The sequence below is a fragment of the Bufo bufo genome, chromosome 2, assembly GCF_905171765.1.
Source record: "Bufo bufo chromosome 2, aBufBuf1.1, whole genome shotgun sequence".
NCBI classification, from domain to species: Eukaryota; Metazoa; Chordata; class Amphibia; order Anura; family Bufonidae; genus Bufo; species Bufo bufo.
In genome coordinates this window covers 361,178,466-361,197,445 of record NC_053390.1, presented here as the reverse complement: position 1 = coordinate 361,197,445, position 18,980 = coordinate 361,178,466, and the positions used below count along the sequence as shown (strand labels likewise).

The 18,980-nt window shown below is 40.4% G+C and overlaps 1 protein-coding gene across 2 annotated transcripts in view; it reads right to left on the bottom strand.

The window, feature by feature from the left end:
• Positions 1-1,695: 1,695 nt before the first annotated feature.
• UHRF2 (ubiquitin like with PHD and ring finger domains 2) overlaps positions 1,696-18,980 on the bottom strand; it is a 130,850-nt gene continuing 113,565 nt past the window's right edge. For both annotated transcript variants that reach the window (XM_040417149.1, XM_040417147.1), the window contains 6 exons: positions 13,069-13,231; positions 12,775-12,912; positions 11,510-11,747; positions 9,877-10,037; positions 8,883-8,981; positions 1,696-2,799 (listed from right to left, as the gene is read on the bottom strand). In XM_040417149.1, coding sequence (XP_040273083.1) covers positions 2,653-2,799; positions 8,883-8,981; positions 9,877-10,037; positions 11,510-11,747; positions 12,775-12,912; positions 13,069-13,231 — 946 coding nt within the window. In that variant the 3' untranslated portion in view covers positions 1,696-2,652. The remainder of the gene's footprint in view (positions 2,800-8,882; positions 8,982-9,876; positions 10,038-11,509; positions 11,748-12,774; positions 12,913-13,068; positions 13,232-18,980) is intronic.

The following is an 18,980-nucleotide window of genomic DNA, read 5'->3' as shown; positions in this document are numbered from 1 at the left end:
TCCGCTCATAATGCATCAGTTTGCCTCCGATCAGTTTCCATTCCGCTCTAGAGGTGGACACCAAAACGCTGCCTGCAGCGTTTTGCTGTCCGCTTGATGAAACTGAATCAAACGGATCCGTCCTGCACACAATGTAAGTCAGTGGGGACAGATCAGTTTTCTCTGGCACAATAGAAAACGGATCCTATTGACTTTAAATGGAGTTCATGATGGATCCGTCTTGGCTATGTTACAGATAATACAAACATATCCGTTCATGACGAATGCATGTGGTTGTATTATTGTAATGGATCCGTTATTGCAGATCCATGACGGATCCGCCCAAAACGAGAGTGTGAAAGTAGCCTTAGATCTTTGGACATTGCGCCTTTTAGAGAGGTTGTGTTAGGAAGCATATTCTACATTTTTCAAACCAGTACCTCGATCTGAATGCTTTTATAACTGCATATACTTAAACATTTTGTACAGCCAGTGAGCTATTCAATAAAATGTATATGCATAGCGCCACCTGCTGTTCTTTTCCTTATTTTTTTATCTGTCTTTCTGAGCTGCTCAAACGTGCTCAGTTTAAATCTTCAAGTGCCACCAGCCATGACGCTCTCTCTACACACATGTACTATACATGATTCCTTCATACTGCGTCTACTTGCTCACTTCTCTATCTTCATTCCATCATAAACTTATGGCACAGAGTTTGAGGAAGGCCTGAGAGCCAAAACGTCACGCATGAATATTGCTGTATGTTGTTTAACAAATATTTTTACTATTAAGACCAAAACCTACAAGCTGTAGTTGTATGTATTATATAAATGAGAAGTTCAGCAATTAATTTACATGTAACAGTAAAGAAACATCTTTATTCACTGATGGTGCAACATCTTGGCTCCATTTGTAGCTCGATAAAAGCTCAGGATAAAGCTGAAATACAGCGACATGGATAAATAAAGACTTTTTTTTATGTTTAAGGGTGCTCAAGTTGTGGAGTCAGAGTACTGGATAAACTGCCACATGAAGCTTATTTTTTCACTTGCTAACTGATGCTACATATATAAAAGACACATATGCAATTATCGTATTCTTCGGACTATAAGGTGAACTCACCCCCCCCCCCCCCCCCCCCAAAAGTGAAGGAAAAGTTGCAGTGCGTCTTATAGTCCGAATTCTAATGACCGCTTCCATCATGAAAGCTGCGATTAGCATGCAGGAGGCGCGGTGAGGGAAACACTCTACCGGCTGTACTCATTCTCCTTGGACTTCCAGGCCCCGCTATGCACTGTATCCTGACAGCATTCAGTGTCAGGATGTAGTGCACGTGATATGACTTGACGCTGTGCAACGTCAGGTCACAGTGCAAGGCAGGTTGGCGAGTGAATGGCAGCGCCGTCCGGAGCAAGCAAGGTAAGTTTATTTATTTTTTTAACATCTGATCTGAGGTGGATGGAGGTTGGGGGATCTGATCTAAGGCTGATGAAGGATGGAAGTCCGATGGAGATTGGTGGTCTGATTATGGGGTTTGATCTGAGGTCTGATGAAGAATGGGGGTCTGATCTGAGGTGTGCAGAAAAATATTTTAATCTTATTTTCCTCCTCCAAATCCTAGGTGCGTATTATAGTCTGAAAAATATGGTAGATATTACCTCATGTACAAAAAACAAAAGAGGCACACAGTACAGACAGTACAACACAAGCAACATGTCAGAATCATAAAATATTTAATAAGGTACATTTTAGGGAATATACTGTGTATAAAATTTGAAATCACAATAGGAAGCTATTTCAGACCCTCTCCAGCTAATACCATCACCCATTTGCAATGCTCTGCAGATTGCATTACCACTGATACAAGGCTCTACTACAGCATACAGCTTGTAAACTAATACCAAAGTGACAATGTATAGAAAAGAAAAATCACAAGCCTAGTATGTTGTGATTAGCTCTAAGAGCAACAAAAAAAGGTTAGAACACATATCACGTTACACTAATGTAGCAACAATGCATATATATTGTTCTCATTAGTAATTAGTAGTCAAACTGTATAGGGTAAAAATTATGTAGCAGAAAGAAGCTCACGGTAAAAAAGTACAATAAGCAGCTCTGCAGAAGAAAAAAAACAGAAGGGAAGGAAAAAATAGAAGCTGGGAAGAAAGGAAAACATTACAATAAATCTGCTGCTCTTTAGTCTAACATATGTTTACAACTAAGTGCTGTCAGTGTACACTGAGCCCTTCAGTCCTGAAAGGTGTCGACAAGCCTTTGCCCTGCAACGCACTGTGGACTCCTCTCGGCACCGGAGCAAAGAAGACTAGTGGACCAGGCACAACTTCCAGAGGCAGTGTGTTGCTAAACATCAGATAACCAATCTTTTAATCTCTTCGTCTCCATGTTTTCTTCTCTGTCTTGAGGTAGTTGGATGAAAACAAGCAAGTATCGAGTGTAGTAGCAAGGATGCTGCACAAGTTCTTTCAAATCAGTGGCCTTAGCAGGCAAACTACCTCGGATACTGAGACAGCCAAGAACTGAAGACATGGTGACACGGAGAAAGGTGGTGCTTGAGATCCATGGTGCCTGTTGGTCCACGTTCCTTTTCGTGATTTGAGAAGAATGTCTTTATTTATAAAATGTCAAAAAGAGATGCTCTGGGAGCATAACAAATCATCGTCCTTTGCTGTAACCAGGGAAAAACTGGTCAAGCAATGTCTGCAGGACCTTATTTGGAACCATATTGTAAGTCTTTCCAAGGTCATAGCGGCATGCTGGACAAGTGTAGACCTCAGCTCGGAAGGATCGTTGCAAGCAGCTCTAAATAACAACCAAGATTATGCATTAGCTCTTGTAGAAACAACCGAAAAATCCCCTAAGCATAAGGTATTTATAAGGGAATGTATCATCACAAAATGGCCTATTTTTAAATCAAGTTTAATGTTAAAACATATTTTTTTTAATTGTTGATTTTCTTAAAAAATTTTCAAGTAAGTCTTTATATACAGTGGATATAAAAAGTCTACACACCCCTGTTAAAATGTCAGGTTTCTGTGATGTAAAAAAATTTGACAAAAATAAATTATTTCAGAACTTTTTCCACCTTTAATGTGACCTATAAACTGTACCACTTAACCCCTTAAGGACTCAGCCCTATTTCACCTTAAGGACTTGGCCATTTTTTGCAAATCTGACCAGTGTCACTTTAAGTGCTCATAACTTTAAAACGCTTTGACTTATCCAGGCCATTCTGAGATTGTTTTTTTCGTCACATATTGTACTTCATGACACTGGTAAAATGAAGTCAAAAAATTATTTTTTTTATAAACTAAACCCCTCAAGGTATTCAAAACTGATTTTACAAACTTCGTTAACCCTTTAGGTGTTGCACAAGAGTTATTGGCAAATGGGGATGAAATTTGAGAATTTCATTTTTTTCCCCTAATTTTCCATTTTAACCCATTTTTTCCACTAACAAAGCAAGGGTTAACAGCCAAACAAGACTGTATCTTTATTGCCCTGACTCTGCCGTTTACAGAAACACCCCATATGTGGCTGTAAACTACTGTACGGCCACACAGCGGGCGTAGAGTGAAAGGTGCGCCGTTTGGTTTTTGGAAGACAGATTTTGCTGGACTGGTTTTTTGACACCATGTCCCATTTGAAGCCCCCCTGATGCACCCCTAGAGTAGAATCTCCCTAAAAGTGACCCCATCTAAGAAACTACACCTCTCAAGGTATTCAAAACTGATTTTACAAACTTTATTAACCCTTTAGGTGTTGCACAAGATTTAATGGAAAATAGAGATAGAATTTCAAAATTTGACTTTTTTGGCAGATTTTCCATTTTAATATTTTTTTTCAAGTAACAAAGCAAGGGTTAACAGCCAAACAAAACTCAATATTTATGGCCCTGATTCTGTAGTTTACCGAAACACCTCATATGTGGTTGTAAACCGCTGTACGGGCACACGGCAGGGCGCAGAAGGAAAGGAATGCCATACGGTTTTTGGAAGGCAGATTTTGCTGGACTGGTTTTTTGGACACCATGTCCCATTTGAAGCCCCCCTGATGCAACCCTAGAGTAGAAACTCCAAAAACGTGACCCCATTTTACAAACTACGGGATAAGGTGGCAGTTTTGTTGGTACTAGTTTAGGGTACATATGATTTTTGGTTGCTCTATATTACACTTTTTGTGCGGCAAGTTAACAAGAAATAGCTTTTTTGTTATTTACAACATTCATCTGACAGGTTAGATCATGTGGTAATTTTATAGAGCAGGTTGTCACGGACGCGGCGATACCTAATATGTATACAATTTTTTTTATTTATGTAAGTTTTACACAATGATTTCATTTTTAAAACAAAAAAAGTTTGTGTCTCCATAGTCTAAGAGCCATAGTTTTTTCAGTTTTTGGGCGATTATCTTAAGTAGGGTATAATTTTTTGCGGGATGAGATGGCTGTATTGGCACTATTTTGGGGTACATATGACTTTTTGATCGCTTGCTATTGCACTTTTTGTGACGTAAGATGACAAAAAATTGCTTTTTTTAAACTTTTTTTTTTTTTTTTTTTACGGTGGTCACCTGAGGGGTTAAGTCATGTGATATTTTTATAGAGCCGATCGATACGGACACGGCGATACCTAATATGTATATTTTTTTTATTTATGTAAGTTTTACACAATGATTTCATTTTTGAAACAAAAAAAATCATGTTTTAGTGTTTCCATAGTCTAAGAGCCATAGTTTTTTCAGTTTTTAGGCGATTATCTTGGGTAGGGTCTCATTTTTTGCGGGATGAGATGACGGTTTGATTGGCACTATTTTGGCATACATGCGACTTTTTTGATCACTTTTATTACCTTTTTTGGGAAGTAAGGTGGGCAAAATTTCAATTTTCTCATTTTTTTTAATTTTTTTTTTATCGCGTTCACCGTGCGGGGAAAGTAACATGACCATTTTATAGATCAGGTCGTTACGGACGCAGCGATACCAAACATGTGTAGGGAATTTTTTTTTTTTTCATTTTTAATTAGTGATAAATGTGTTTTTTGATTTTCACTTTTTCTTACTTTTTTTTTACCCAGACCCACTTGGTTCTTGAAGATCCAGTGGGTCTGATATCTGTATAATACAGTACAGTACAATATCCCGCCTGCCGCACCGCCCGCCTCCCGCACCGCCCGCAACATACATATATATTTGTGCCACACTAAACAGCAGAAATCGCAACAAACCGCAGGTCTGAATTGACCTGCGGTTTGCTGCGATCGCCGATACGGGGGGTCATATGACCCCCCCAAGCGTTGTGACAGGATGCCGGCTGAATGATTTCAGCCGGCATCCTGTGCGGATTAACCCCTGGGGTGCCACAATCTCACTTTAAACTCATGACGTACCGGTACGTCATGGGTCCTTAAGGACTCGGGATCCATGCCGTACCGGTACGTCATGGGTCCCTAAGGGGTTAAAGGGATTCTGTCATCAAGATTTTCAATATGGAGCTGTTCATATCATCCTCTCAGTCTCCATTATCTAATTAAAAATATACTAGTTTTACCCCCACATGTCCTTTCATTTTGGATAAAAATCGGTTTTATTAATATGCTAATTACCTTACTAGCGTGCCCAAGGGGCTGTCCCTCCAGCCATTTGTGCTCAGCCGCACCCCTCATCTCGTAGCCAAGCGCCGCCCCACTGCTTATTATGCACTCCTCTCATCGCCAATGGTGCGCCGTAATCTCGCGCATGCGCCCTAAATCCACTGGTCAGCGCCCGCGTGGTGTCCTGGCAGCAGCCTCAGCGAACGAAGCGCTGTCTGCGCACTTCGCCCGCGGGCGCTGACCAGTGGATTTAGGGTGCATGCGTGAGATTATGGCGCACCATCTGCGATGAGAGGAGTGCATAATTAGCAGTGGGGAGGCGCTGGGCTACGAGATAAGGGGCGCGGCTGGGCACAAAAGTCCGAAGGGACAGCCCCTTGGGAATGTTAGTAAGGTAATTAGCATATTAATAAAACAAATTTTTATCCAAAATTAAAGGACAGGTGGGGGTAAAACTAGTATATTTTTAATTAGATAATGGAGACAGAGGATGATATGAACAGCTCCATATCGAAAATCTTGATGACAGAATCCCTTTAATTGAAAAACAAACTGAAATCTTTTAGGTGTGCACACCCTCTTATAACTGGGGATGTAGCTGTGTTCAGAATTAAGCAATCACATTCAAAATCATGTTAAATAGGAGTCAGCATACACCTGCCATCATTTAAAGTGCCTTTGATTAACCCCAAATAAAGTTCAGCTGCTCTAGTTGGTCTTTCCTGAAATTTTCTTAGTCGCATCCCACAGAAAAAGCCATGGTCCACAAAGAGCTTCCAAAGCATCAGAGGGATCTCATTATTAAAAGGTATCAGTCAGGAGAAGGGTACAAAAGAATTTCCAAGGCATTAGATATACCATGGAACACAGTGAAGACAGTCATCATCAAGTTGAGAAAATATGGCATAACAGTGACATTACCAAGAACTGGAAGTTCCTCCAAAATTGATGAAAAGACTAGAAGAAAACTGGTCTGGGAGGCTACCAAGAGGCCTACAGAAACATTAAAGGAGCTGCAGGAATATCTGGCAAGTACTGGCTGTGTGGTACATGTGACAACAATCTCCCGTATTCTTCATATGTCTGGGCTATGGGGTAGAGTGGCAAGACGAAAGCCTTTTCTTACCAAGAAAAACATCCAAGCCAGGCTACATTTTGCAAAAACACATCTGAAGTCTCCCAAAAGCATGTGGGAAAAGGTAATATGGTCTGATGAAACCAAGGTTGAACTTTTTGGCCATAATTCCAAAAGATATGTTTGGCCCAAAAACAACACTGCACATCAACAAAAGAACACCATACCCACAGTGAAGCATGGTGGTGGCAGCATCATGCTTTGGGGCTGTTTTTCTTCAGCTGGAACTGGGGCCTTAGTTAAGCTAGAGGGAATTATGAACAGTTACAAATACCAGTCAATATTGGAACAAAACAGTCAGGCTTCTGTTAGAAAGCTGAACATGAAGAGGAACTTCATCTTTCAGCATGACAACGACCCAAAGCATACAGCCAAATCAACAAAGGAATGGCTTCACCAGAAGAAGAAGATTAAAATTTTGGAATGGCCCAGCCAGAACCCAGACCTGAATCCGATTGAAAATCTGTGGGGTGAGCTAAAGAGGGCTGTGTACAGGAGATGCCCTTGCAATCTGACAGATTTGGAGTGTTTTTGCAAAGAAGAGTGGGCAAATCTTGCCAAGTCAAAATGTGCCATGCTAATAGACTCATACCCAAAAAGACTGAGTGCTGTAATAAAATCAAAAGGTGCTTTTACAAAGTATTAGTTTAAGGGTGTGCACACTTATGCAACCATATTTTATTTTTTATATTTTTTCTTCCCTCTACCTAAAAGATTTCAGTTTGTTTTTCAATTGAGTTGTACAGTTTATAGGTCACATTAAAGGTGGAAAAAGTTCTGAAATGATTTTTCTTTGTCTCATTTTTTTTACATCACAGAAACCTGACATTTTAACAGGGGTGTGTAGACTTTTTATATCCACTGTATATTCTAAACATTTTTTAAAGAATTTTTTTAAAGAATTTTTTCTCGCTTGCCACAAGCCTAATAAAGATCACTTTTCAGCAGTCATTATCACAGGCAGAATTACAATGAAAGATAAAATCTATTTCATCGCTTTGCAAGGTATTGATTTGGTATCAAGTATAGTGATACTTGGTATCAAAATCGAAGTTCAAATTCTGGTATCGTGACAACCCTACTGAAAGGCTATGTACACCTTTGGGGGCCTATTTTTTATTATTGCATTGTACACATTTTGAGCGAAAATATTTTTTGGGGAATTGGTCTTTATTAAAAATATGGCGTCCTTTTTTCTGTACAGAGCTGACTTACTCTAGTAGCTCCCTTTGGATTTTCTGTCTTTTCCATCAGACCAGGAGCAGACGGACTCCTTATCCCTGCTCTCTGACATTATAAACACTCATTATAGCTCAGTTCTTATCTTATTGATAAGAATGTGGCTTAAATAAGTGTTTATGATCTCAGTGGTTTAGAGATAAGGTTTATTAGATGACCAGCACAAAATGAAAGTGAATGTACCAGTAACACAGCTAAAAAAAAAAATTAACCCTTTGTGACAGAACAGCTCAATATTTAAGAAAAAAGGCCAATTGAAAAAAAAATATTTGTAACCAAAAATGAGTAACAAGCAATCATAAAAAAAAATGCTCAGAGAAGATGGCTGCCCCAACATCTTGCATAGAAAATAGAATAAAAACAATATCCACAACCAGAAAAAAAATAATAATAATGAAAAAAAAAGAATGTGTGTCACTATCTGGGCTTAATTGGAGAAAAAAATAATCATTAGTGATACGGGGGTCTGATGAAAAATATTTTTATTTTTTTTCCGTCTAAAACCTGGGCTACGTCTTATCATCAGGTGCATCTTATAAGACGAAAAATATGCTATTTATTGATCACAAAGTACTGCCAGAATTTTCATGTCCAGGTACGACCACACAGAGAGGCTGTGCTGCACTTGGGATGCAGTCATACAAGCTGCAGCTGCATCCTGTTAACTATTTACAGCCGCATTTTTCTTCCATTTCACTGTTAATGGCAGTGCAATAACCTCCAAAAATGTGCAGCCATTAACAGTCAACACAAGAAAAAATCCTGTTGTAATTAGTTGATAGGATGCAGTTGTGGTTTGTACGGCCGCACGATACTCAGCCGCAGGTGGTCGCATCCCAAGTCCCAAGTGCAGCACTGCTGCTCCGAGTGGTTGTACTCTCACACTTAGAAATCAATCCCAATGATGAAATATCACTTACTTTGCACACATTATGGAGGCATGCTGTTGTTACAGGTTGATACACCAACTCTTGACAGCAGACACACATGAATGTTTGTTCAACTTTATTCAGAAATTTCTAGAAAACAAAAGTTTTTTAATACATCATTATAGCGATTACCACAGGAAATGATAACTTTTTTACATCTTGGGATGCAAGATCACTTTTAGGGCTCATTCAGATGACCATATTCGTTTTGGGGTCTAAAAATTGTGGATCTGCAAGACACGGATGCTTGCCATGTGCATTTTGCGGAACGGAAGCCCCTATTATGAACATAACGTATTCTTGTCCCTGGGCAAGATTAGGCAGATCTTTCTTTTTTATGGCACCGCAGAATGGAAGTACAGATGCGGACAGCGCATCTTTTGCGGCCGCATTGGAATGAATGGGTCCGTATCCGTTCTTTAAAATTGCGGAACGGATGCTGACTCAAATATATGGTCGTGTGAATGGGCCCTTAGACATATAGGGGGAGATTAATCCTTTTCTTTTTTTAGAGCTCCTCTGGGAAAAAAAAAATGAAAGTGGAGGCTGATTGGTTGCTATGGGCAACTAAGAGTCTTTTCTATGCACCAGTAATTCTCCAACATTTTAGGGTCCGTGTTGCGGCAGCCAGACTTACCACTGTTAAACTGAATCAAACCTAAATCACCATAGACCAATCGAGGTCAGTGCATTGCGGCAATAAAACAGAGCATACAATTTGTCCATATTACAGTTTTCTAAAATCTATTTATTCTTTTTGTTTAGTGGAATAATACACTGCATGTATACAAAGTGGTGTATATAAGGGATTTGCTTTGATGGGATATTTAAAGCAAAACCAATATTTGTAAAGATGTAATTAGAGACTCTAAGGAGGGTTTCAAAATTGTCCTGGACCATGCAGGGCTGCGATATTGTTAAAAGTGTACGACTAAGCTGGCGGGAGCACCTACATAGAGAAAATGGCACAAGCTTTTACACCTACCGGACCTTCCTTGATAGAGGAAAGAACCTCATCCCAAAGCTTCTGGTTAAGAGAGTCCTCCTTAATGAGCCAATGCTGTTGTTCAGTGAGCTCAAATGCTTCACCTCGTTCTTCTTCTGAACGCTTAATCAATTTGGATGGTACAACCTCTTCTACGTCATCTAAAACAAAAAAAACAATTAGTCCAGTGGGAAAATGTGGTCTTCAGTTTAAAGCATTGGTCAAGAAAGGCTGTGGCTGCTGTAAAAGCAGAGAGACGGGTTAGTGTGTAACTAATGAATGAGATTATGTGGCAAGATTAGAGAATTCTAATCATTTTTAGGCTACTTTCACACTCGCGTTTTGTGCGGATCCGTCATAGATGGATCCGTTCAGATAATGCAACCATCTGCATCCGTTCAGAACGGATCTGTTTGTATTATCTTTAACATAGCCAAGACGGATCCATGTTGAACACCACTGAAAGTCAATGGAGGACGGATCCGTTTTCTATTGTGCCAGATTGTGTCACAGAAGACGGATCCGTCCCTATTGACTTACATAGTGTGTCAGAACGGATCCGTTTGGCTCAGTTTCATCAGACGGACACCAAAATGCTGCAAGCAGCGTTTTGGTGTCCGCCTCCAAAGCAGAATATAGACTGAACTGATGCATTCTGAGCGAATCCTTTTCCATTTAGAATGCATTAGAATGCAAACTGATCCGTTTTGGACCGCTTGTGAGAGCCCTGAACGGATCTCACAAATGGAAAGCCAAAACGCCAGTGTTGTGCATCTGAAAGACCGAGGTTTCTCATTTCCCATTTTAATTATATTATGCTGCACAGTTACAAATGTTTATTCATTGGGAATGCACCAGAGTAAATGTGGATAGACAAGAAATCTGGATCTGGGGAGGACGTATTAACATTGCTGGTGACAGATCTAATAAGTTACAAGACTTTTAATGAAGAAATTGTTGTGGGACACAGCAATACAAAAATGTAAAAAAAAATTCAGTCCCCATGACGTAATAGTATGTCAGCAGGTGCAAGAGGTGTATGGAGCGGATTTATCAGCTAGTAACATAGTATATAAGGCCGAAAAAAGACATTTGTCCATCCATACGTGGCGTGTGACAGTCATGTATTACAGCCGGCTCTAATGACCTGGATCAGACATAACGCTGATCCAGGTCATTTAATCACTCAAATGCCGCAGCATCTGTGGAACCCCCATAGTGAAATCACCAGCTATCTGTCTTAAACCCCTTTTGTTTAAGTCAGTAAAAAGGCGTATTAGTGGTCACTAAGTGGTCACTAAGGGACGGTGGCTCAGTGGTTAGCACTGGTGCCTTGCAGCGCTGGGGTCCTAGGTTCGAATCTGACAAGGACAACATCTGCATGGAGTTTGTATGTTCTCCCCGTGTTTGCGTGGGTTTCTTCCGGGTACTCTGGTTTCCTCCCACACTCCAAACACATACTGATAGGGACCTTAGATTGTGAGCCCCACTGGGGACAGTGAAGAGGATGTCTGTAAAGTGCTGCGGAATATAGTAGCGCTATATAAGTGCATAAAATAAATGTAACTCATTGTTTTAGATGGGCCACTGATCCAAGTATTCATTCTGTTTGACATCCTTTTTATACACGCACCATCCTCGGAAGGTCTCTTCTCGTTTCCATTGCTTTGGGTGCTGCTGTGTCTTGAGCTGCTACGGGTAGAATGGCTGTGTTGCTCTGCGTTTTCCTCCTTGTTCTGGTTCTCAGCACCACTTCGGGGAGTCTGATTATTGGGGCTAGCTGGACTGCTTAGCTCAGATTTCACAGGCTGCTTCTTAACCTTATCTTTTTTCTCCTTGTTAGCCATGGCCTCCAAATATCCTTCTGGGAACTACATGAAATGCAAAACATTTAAGGCTGGATTTTTATGACAAAGTGTGGGTAGAGGTTACCAATACAGCATTAGAATAATAAAGTGGTTGCATTTGAAAGCATGTATCAACGTCACATGGTAGGCTTCTCATATTTCCATGCTGCCTCCTTTATGACCTGCGTCTTCCTGCATCACCTTCTGACCTGCGTACTTATCTCCTTCTCCTTCCAAAGGTCTGAGGATAATTCAGTTTACACTCATTTAAGGAATAGTAAGAATAAGGGGTACAAGGAGTTGATGAATATATGCAAATACCTAACGGATAGTCTTCACATGCAAAAGGAGTTGGGAGTAGAACAGAATATTAGCAACAGTCTGACACCATCAGTACTGACAGAACCAGACTGTAGGGACCCATGCTATTGACTACGGAAATTTTACCAACAAACAAATCCAGCAGGTACAACCCAGTACTAAGAAGAAATATGCTCCAGCTTTATTTAACGGAGAATACAAGTAAATACTGAAAAATTCAATTCAGGAGAGGTGACAGCACCTTGCAATTTTCAACTCTGTTAGTGTGCTGGACTGCTCCCTTGGTTTGGCACATGTTCTCCTGCCACACGACAACTAATTCTTCATTTCTAAGTGCATCTCCTAAATGAACATCAGAGCATTGTGATATGCCTTGTCCTCCCTCACTAGCTTCTGGCACGGCCTAATAGGCAGAAACCTATCTCAGACCCATGGGGCCCTTGTTAGGTCACCAGTTGCCATAATTAGCTATTGGTTGCTGCTGGTCGCATGGGCAAAGCTTCTGTGCCCCTCCGGTCTTCCTGATGTAAATGCATGTCATGGAACCTCATGGCAAGGCAACCCATGAAGTGCATTTACATCATGAAGCATCAGGGGGCCCAGGAATTTGAAATGTGCAGCAAGCACACCCGGATATGATGTTCTGTAATGTAGTGTATATGAATTACTGATATGGAACTACAAATACATACTGTATGCTGCTGAGAGGCACATACATTGCATGTCTCACCTGCAAAGTTAGTCCAAGCTTCTTTGAACGTTCTATGCCCTCTGCAGTCCAAGGAGCAGGCTCCACATCATCTCTCCTTAAGAGATAGCGCCACACCAGAAACCCACACTTGCCTATTTCAGGCCAGTATTTCACCACCTAAGTAAAAATAAAAATCAGCAGTATTCATTCTGTTTACTTGTGGATTAATTATTAGAATAAACATAAAACGATGAAAAAACAACAATTCACATGCACCACATTTGTTCTAGCAAGTATTTTAAGTAAGGCAGTTATTCCCCTGGGGGAAAAGACCTTGTAAATGCCATCGTATCTGTTGCCATCTTCAGGGGCATATTTGCTGATCCTACGACCTTTCGAGCTCCGTACAACTCGGACAGGCTTTCCAGCTCTCCAATTTTTAGACTCTGCTCCATCTTTATCATTCAGGGCTGCATCACAGTTTAGGGCCAGGGCCCTAGAAGAATATACAAAATAGAAGTACATTATTTATTATAAAGTCATCACATTCCAAATTGCTTAACACAACCTATTAATACTATAGTGGCAAGTAACATGTAACAGAAGCTGTTATATAAGAGCTCTCCATCTATAGTCCATACCTCCAGATATTTCAGAAATCAGGAAATGCATCCAGATTCAAAAATAATAAGAAAAGGATACATTTAAAGTTCATGGACACCTCTGACATGGAAGAAATGATTTGTACATATTAGTGATTACCTTGAATAAGTAAAGTGTACTAAGTTTCAGTATGCCATCTTCATTCATTTTGAGAACCCCTGGTATTCAGGTTGCAACCTTCTCCTAGGTTCAGACTTTTCTCACGTGGAAGTGTTCCTCCCAGTAATGTATGCTGGATCTGTGTCCCCAGAATGCTGCGGTCTTCCCCCTGCACGCTGCCTTGTGTGACCTTTCCTTCCTATACCCAGCCTGTGTGAGCTGCCCTCCTTGGATCCTCCCCCCTCCAAAAACATATGCCTTGTACAACCTCCTGCCATATGCAACACTGAGAGAAGGGAGGGGGAAAGCAGAGAGAGCCAGCAGAAACAGGAACAGAGCCCTGACGGATTTATGTCAGATTCAGAAGATACAGCAGCTAGCTGAAGGACTTACACACACTCTGCAGAGGAAAATGGTAGAGTATTTTTAATGAAGACTATTTAGCAAGTTGCATTTAGAAAGCAAATAGTAATATAATGAAGTGCAAAGGTGTTGATAGCCTTAAAGCATATACCACATATAGTGCTAAGTGGGCCTTTTCCTTTGAGAAGCTTTTATCAGCAAGTACAGAGTACTGTGTGCAACATATTTTTTATATATATATATATATAATGACATTACTAACCCCCAATATCCAATTGTAATTCAGCAGCATTTATAAAGTACAATATATACCACCGCAATAGCAATATTAACAGTACAGTGCCATAAAAATACACTTGACACCTAATGTGTAATGTAGCATTTATCTTTAATGATTTTTTTACTGGGTTTCATAAATACTACTGTTTACAGGATTTGAAAATGCAGCCTGTGACAGGTTTACACATGGTCTTTGACAATATATCGGTCTTACCCACTGAAGAACACATACAGCGGCATGCAGAAAACTTGTCGTAATTGGCCATCTGCTTAAATTCTTATAGTGATATGACAGTAACTCAGTCTTATGTATACTGACCCATATTACAAGCCTCATATCTCTGTGGAGGCACCAGTGGCTTGACACCAAACGTACCATGAGGCAATGAAGCAGGGATTCAACATACAGTTGTGTTCAAAATAATAGCAGTGTGTTTAAAAAAGTGAATAAAGCTCAAAATCCTTCTAATAGCTTTTATTTCCATACACACAAATGCATGGGGAACACTACACATTCTATTCCAAATCAAAACGTGAAGAAAAATATATCAAATTTGTGTTGTTCCTCTAAAAAATTTTTAAGAAAAGTGAATATTAGACTGTTCAAAAAAAATAGCAGTGTTTGTATTCTTCTTTACAAACTCAAACATTCACTATATAAACTGAAAAATGTTTGAAGATTTTGCTTTCCTTTGAATCAGTTAACTAATATTTAGTTGTATAGCCACTGTTTCTGAGAACTGCTGTACATCTGTGTTGCATGGAGTCAACCAACTTCTGGCACCTGTGAACAGGTTTTCCAGCCCAGGATGATTGGACTACATTCCACAGTTCTTCTCTATTTATTGGTTTTGCCTCAGAAACTGCATTTTTGAGGTCACCCCACAAGTTTTCTATTAGATTAAGATCCGGGGATTGGGCTGGCCACTCCATAACATCAATCTTGTTGGTCTGGAACCAAGATGTTGCACTTTTACTGGTGTGTTTGGGGTCGTCGTCTTGTTGGAACATCCATTTCAAGGGCATTTCCTCTTCAGCATAAGGCAGCATGACCTCTTCAAGTAATTGATGTATTCAAACTGATCCATGATCCCTGGTATGCGATAAATAGGCCCAACACCGTAGTATCAGAAACATCCCCATATCATGATGCTTGCGCCACCATGCTTCACTGTCTTTACAGTGTACTGTGGCTTGAATTCAGTGTTTGGGGGTCGTCTGACAAACTGTCTCCGGCCACTAGACCCAAAAAGAACAATCTTACTTTCATCAGTCCAAAAGATGTCTCTTTAGGCCAGTCAATGTGCTCTTTGGCAAATTGTAACCTCTTCAGCACACGTCTTATTTTCAACAGTGGGACTTTGCGGGGGCTTTTTGCAGATAGCCTGGCTTCACATAGGCATCTTCTAATGTAACCGTACTCACAGGTAACTTTAGACCTTCTTCCATCTTCCTGGAGCTGATTGTTGGCTGAGTCCTTGCCATTTTGACTATTCTTCTATCCATTCGAATGGTTGTTTCTCGCTTTCTTCCACGTTTTTCAGGTTTTGGTTGACATTTTAAACATTTGCGATCATTTTAGCTGAGCAGCCTATCATTTTCTGCACTTCTTTATATGTTTTCCCCTCTCCAATCAACTTTTTAATTAAGGTACACTGTTCTTCTGAACAATGTCTGGAATGACCCATTTTCCTCAGAATTTCAGAGAGAAATGCACTGTAACCAGCATGTACAACATTTGCTGCCTTCCTTCCTTAAATAAGAGCAATAATTGCCTCCTGTTTTTCAAAGAATGAATGACCTTAGTAATTAAAACTCCACATTGCTATTATTTTGAACATGCTCCTTTCAATAAGTGATTGAATTACAGAGAATCAGCAGCATGCATGTCATGACTGTTGGGTCTTTTGGGTTTCTATTACTCTACTACACCTGCTAGTAAACTATTTGCCATGTAGAAATATCATAATTTCTACCAAAAACAGTAATTGATCAGGTTAGTGATTTCTGACTGTTATTTTTTTGAACACAACTGTACATTACAACTCACTCGATCAGATGTGCTGCAATGTTTTAGGCATAACAGGATATGTTAATATGTGTTGACAACTAGCTCATGCCTTGCTCAAAGGAGTTTTCTATAAATTTAATACATATGTGCTCTAAGGCTATGTTCACATGCTGTGCTATTTTGTCCAACACCACTGGGAAACCAGACCCCACTGCAGTTAATGTGGTGCATCGTGCACCTTTTGTGTCAGGCACGTGACGGGCCCGGCACTTCCACTATTTTAGCTGTTCGGCTCCTACAAGAAAGCAGAACAGCAAAAAAATCCAAACAATGATGTACACATGGTCTAAGGCTGGAATAACCATTATGTCAAATGTGTCACCCTCTCAACAAGTGCAATCTGATAATGTTTCTTTTTAAGGGCTCTTTCACACTTGCGTTGTCCGGATCCGGCGTGTACTCCACTTGCCGGAATTACACTCCGGATCCGGAAAAACGCAAGTGTACTGAAAGCATTTGAAGACGGAACCGTCTTCAAAATGCTTTCAGTGTTACTATGGCACCCAGGACGCTATTAAAGTCCTGGTTGCCATAGTAGGAGCGGGGAGCAGTATACTTACAGTCCGTGCGGCTCCCGGGGCGCTCCAGAATGACGTCAGAGCGCCCCAAGCGCATGGATGACGTGTCCAATGCGATCACATGATCCATGCGCTTGGGGCGCCCTGACGTCACTCTGAAGCGCCCGGGGAGCCGCACGGACGGTAAGTATGCTGCTCCCCCGCTCCCACTACACTTTACCATGGCTGCCAGGACTTTAGCGTCCCGGCAGCCTTGGTAACCATTCAGAAAAAGCTAAAAGTCGGCTCCGGCAATGCGCCGAAACGACGTTTAGCTTAAGGCCGGATCGGGATCAATGCCTTTCAATGGGCATTAATTCCGGATCCGGCATTGCGGCAAGTGTTCCGGATTTTTGGCCGGAGCAAAAAGCGCAGCATGTTGCGGTATTTTCTCCGGCCAAAAAACGTTCCGTTCCGGAACTGAAGACATCCTGATGCATCCTGAACGGATTTCACTCCATTCAGAATGCATGGGGATAATCCTGATCAGGATTCTTCCGGCATAGAGCCCCGACGACGGAACTCTATGCCGGAAGAAAAGAACGCAGGTGTGAAAGAGCCCTAACTACAATGGTGTTGTACCCCTGCCAGAAACAAACACCCGATGCTATCACCCATTTGTGAACTTACCTCGTAAATACTGCACTTTTCTCATTTTAATTCCTTTTTGAATTTTGTAAAGTGAAACTATTGCACAGCAAACAAAAGGTACACACATAAAAAAAATGAACACCTCTAATTACAACATATAAGGCAATAAACATACTGTAGATAACCTCAAAGTAAAGCCATATGAAGTAAAGTAAAATAAATAAACCCAGGTGAACAACTAGCAATGAAAGTAAAACCATTCCACACTCTTAACCCCTTCCTGACATATCCTATTTTTGTAAATCTGAGGTGTAAATTTATGTGGTAATAACTCTGGAATCCTTGTATTTATCCAAGCCATTCTGAGAAAGTTTTCTTGTGACACACTGTACTTCATGTTAGTGGTAAATTTGAAATGCTATGTCTTACCTTTATTTATAAAAAATAAATAAATCCAAAATTTACAGGAAATATAGAAAAACTCACTATTTTCTATATTTGAATTTCTCTGCTTTTAAGACAGATAGTGATATCCCATAAAACTAGTTACTAGTTTTTAACATTCACCATTTGTCTACTTTATGTTGGTATCATTTTGAAAATGTAATTTTATGGTTTTCGAACATTTCGAAATGTTCAAAAAAAAGTTTCCAAAACCAACTTTTTATTTTAAAGGACCAAGTCAGTTATGAAGTCCTTTGGTAGAAGTGTACCATTTTGTGGTACATAATACTTTTTGATCACACAAGGTGACCATAAATTGGTGTTCTGGAAGTTTCTATTTTTTTACACCGTTCACCTGAATGGGCAGATTATGTCATATTTTTATAGAGCCAGTCAATACTAATATGTCTAGTTTTCATATATTTTTTTTTCAATAGTTAGAGGGCTTGATGATTTATTTTACACTTGAAACTTTTATTTTTTATTTTTGTTCCACTAGTGGACTTTTACAATGCATTACAACAAATAGTGTATTGCAATGCATTGCGACTGCCAGTATTAGGCTAGGTCTACACAAAGACATTTGTCGCACGACAAATTTTTATAATCATAGTCTATGGTGTCGCACTGCGACATGCTGCGACTGCGACAGTCGCAAAAAATCCATTTGAGATGGATTTTCTGCGACTGTCGCGTCGCAGCATGTCGCATTGCGACACTATAGACTATCATTATAAAAATTGTCGCGCGACAAATGATGCAGTGTAGTTGTGCCCTGTTGCGCGACTTATTGTCGCGCTACACATGTCGTCGTATAGACCTGGCCTTAGGTGCACCAATGTCGTGCGACAATTTTTATAATGATAGTCTATGGTGTCGCACTGCGACATGTTGCAACTGCGACAGTTGCAAAAAATCCATTCAAAATTGATTTTTCTGCGACTGTCGCGTCACAGTGCGACACCATAGAACACCATAAAAACTGTTGTGCGACAAATGTTGCAGTGTAGTTGTGCCCCATCTGTCGCGCGACAGATGTCGTCATGTAGACCTACCCTTACACAGACAGCTGCCTATGAGACCCAGCCTTAGCCCTGGGCCTCAGTAGCTGGCAGATCCCGAGGCCTTTATAAGGCTTCGGGCTGCCTTACCAGCTATCAGCATCCCACAATCACATT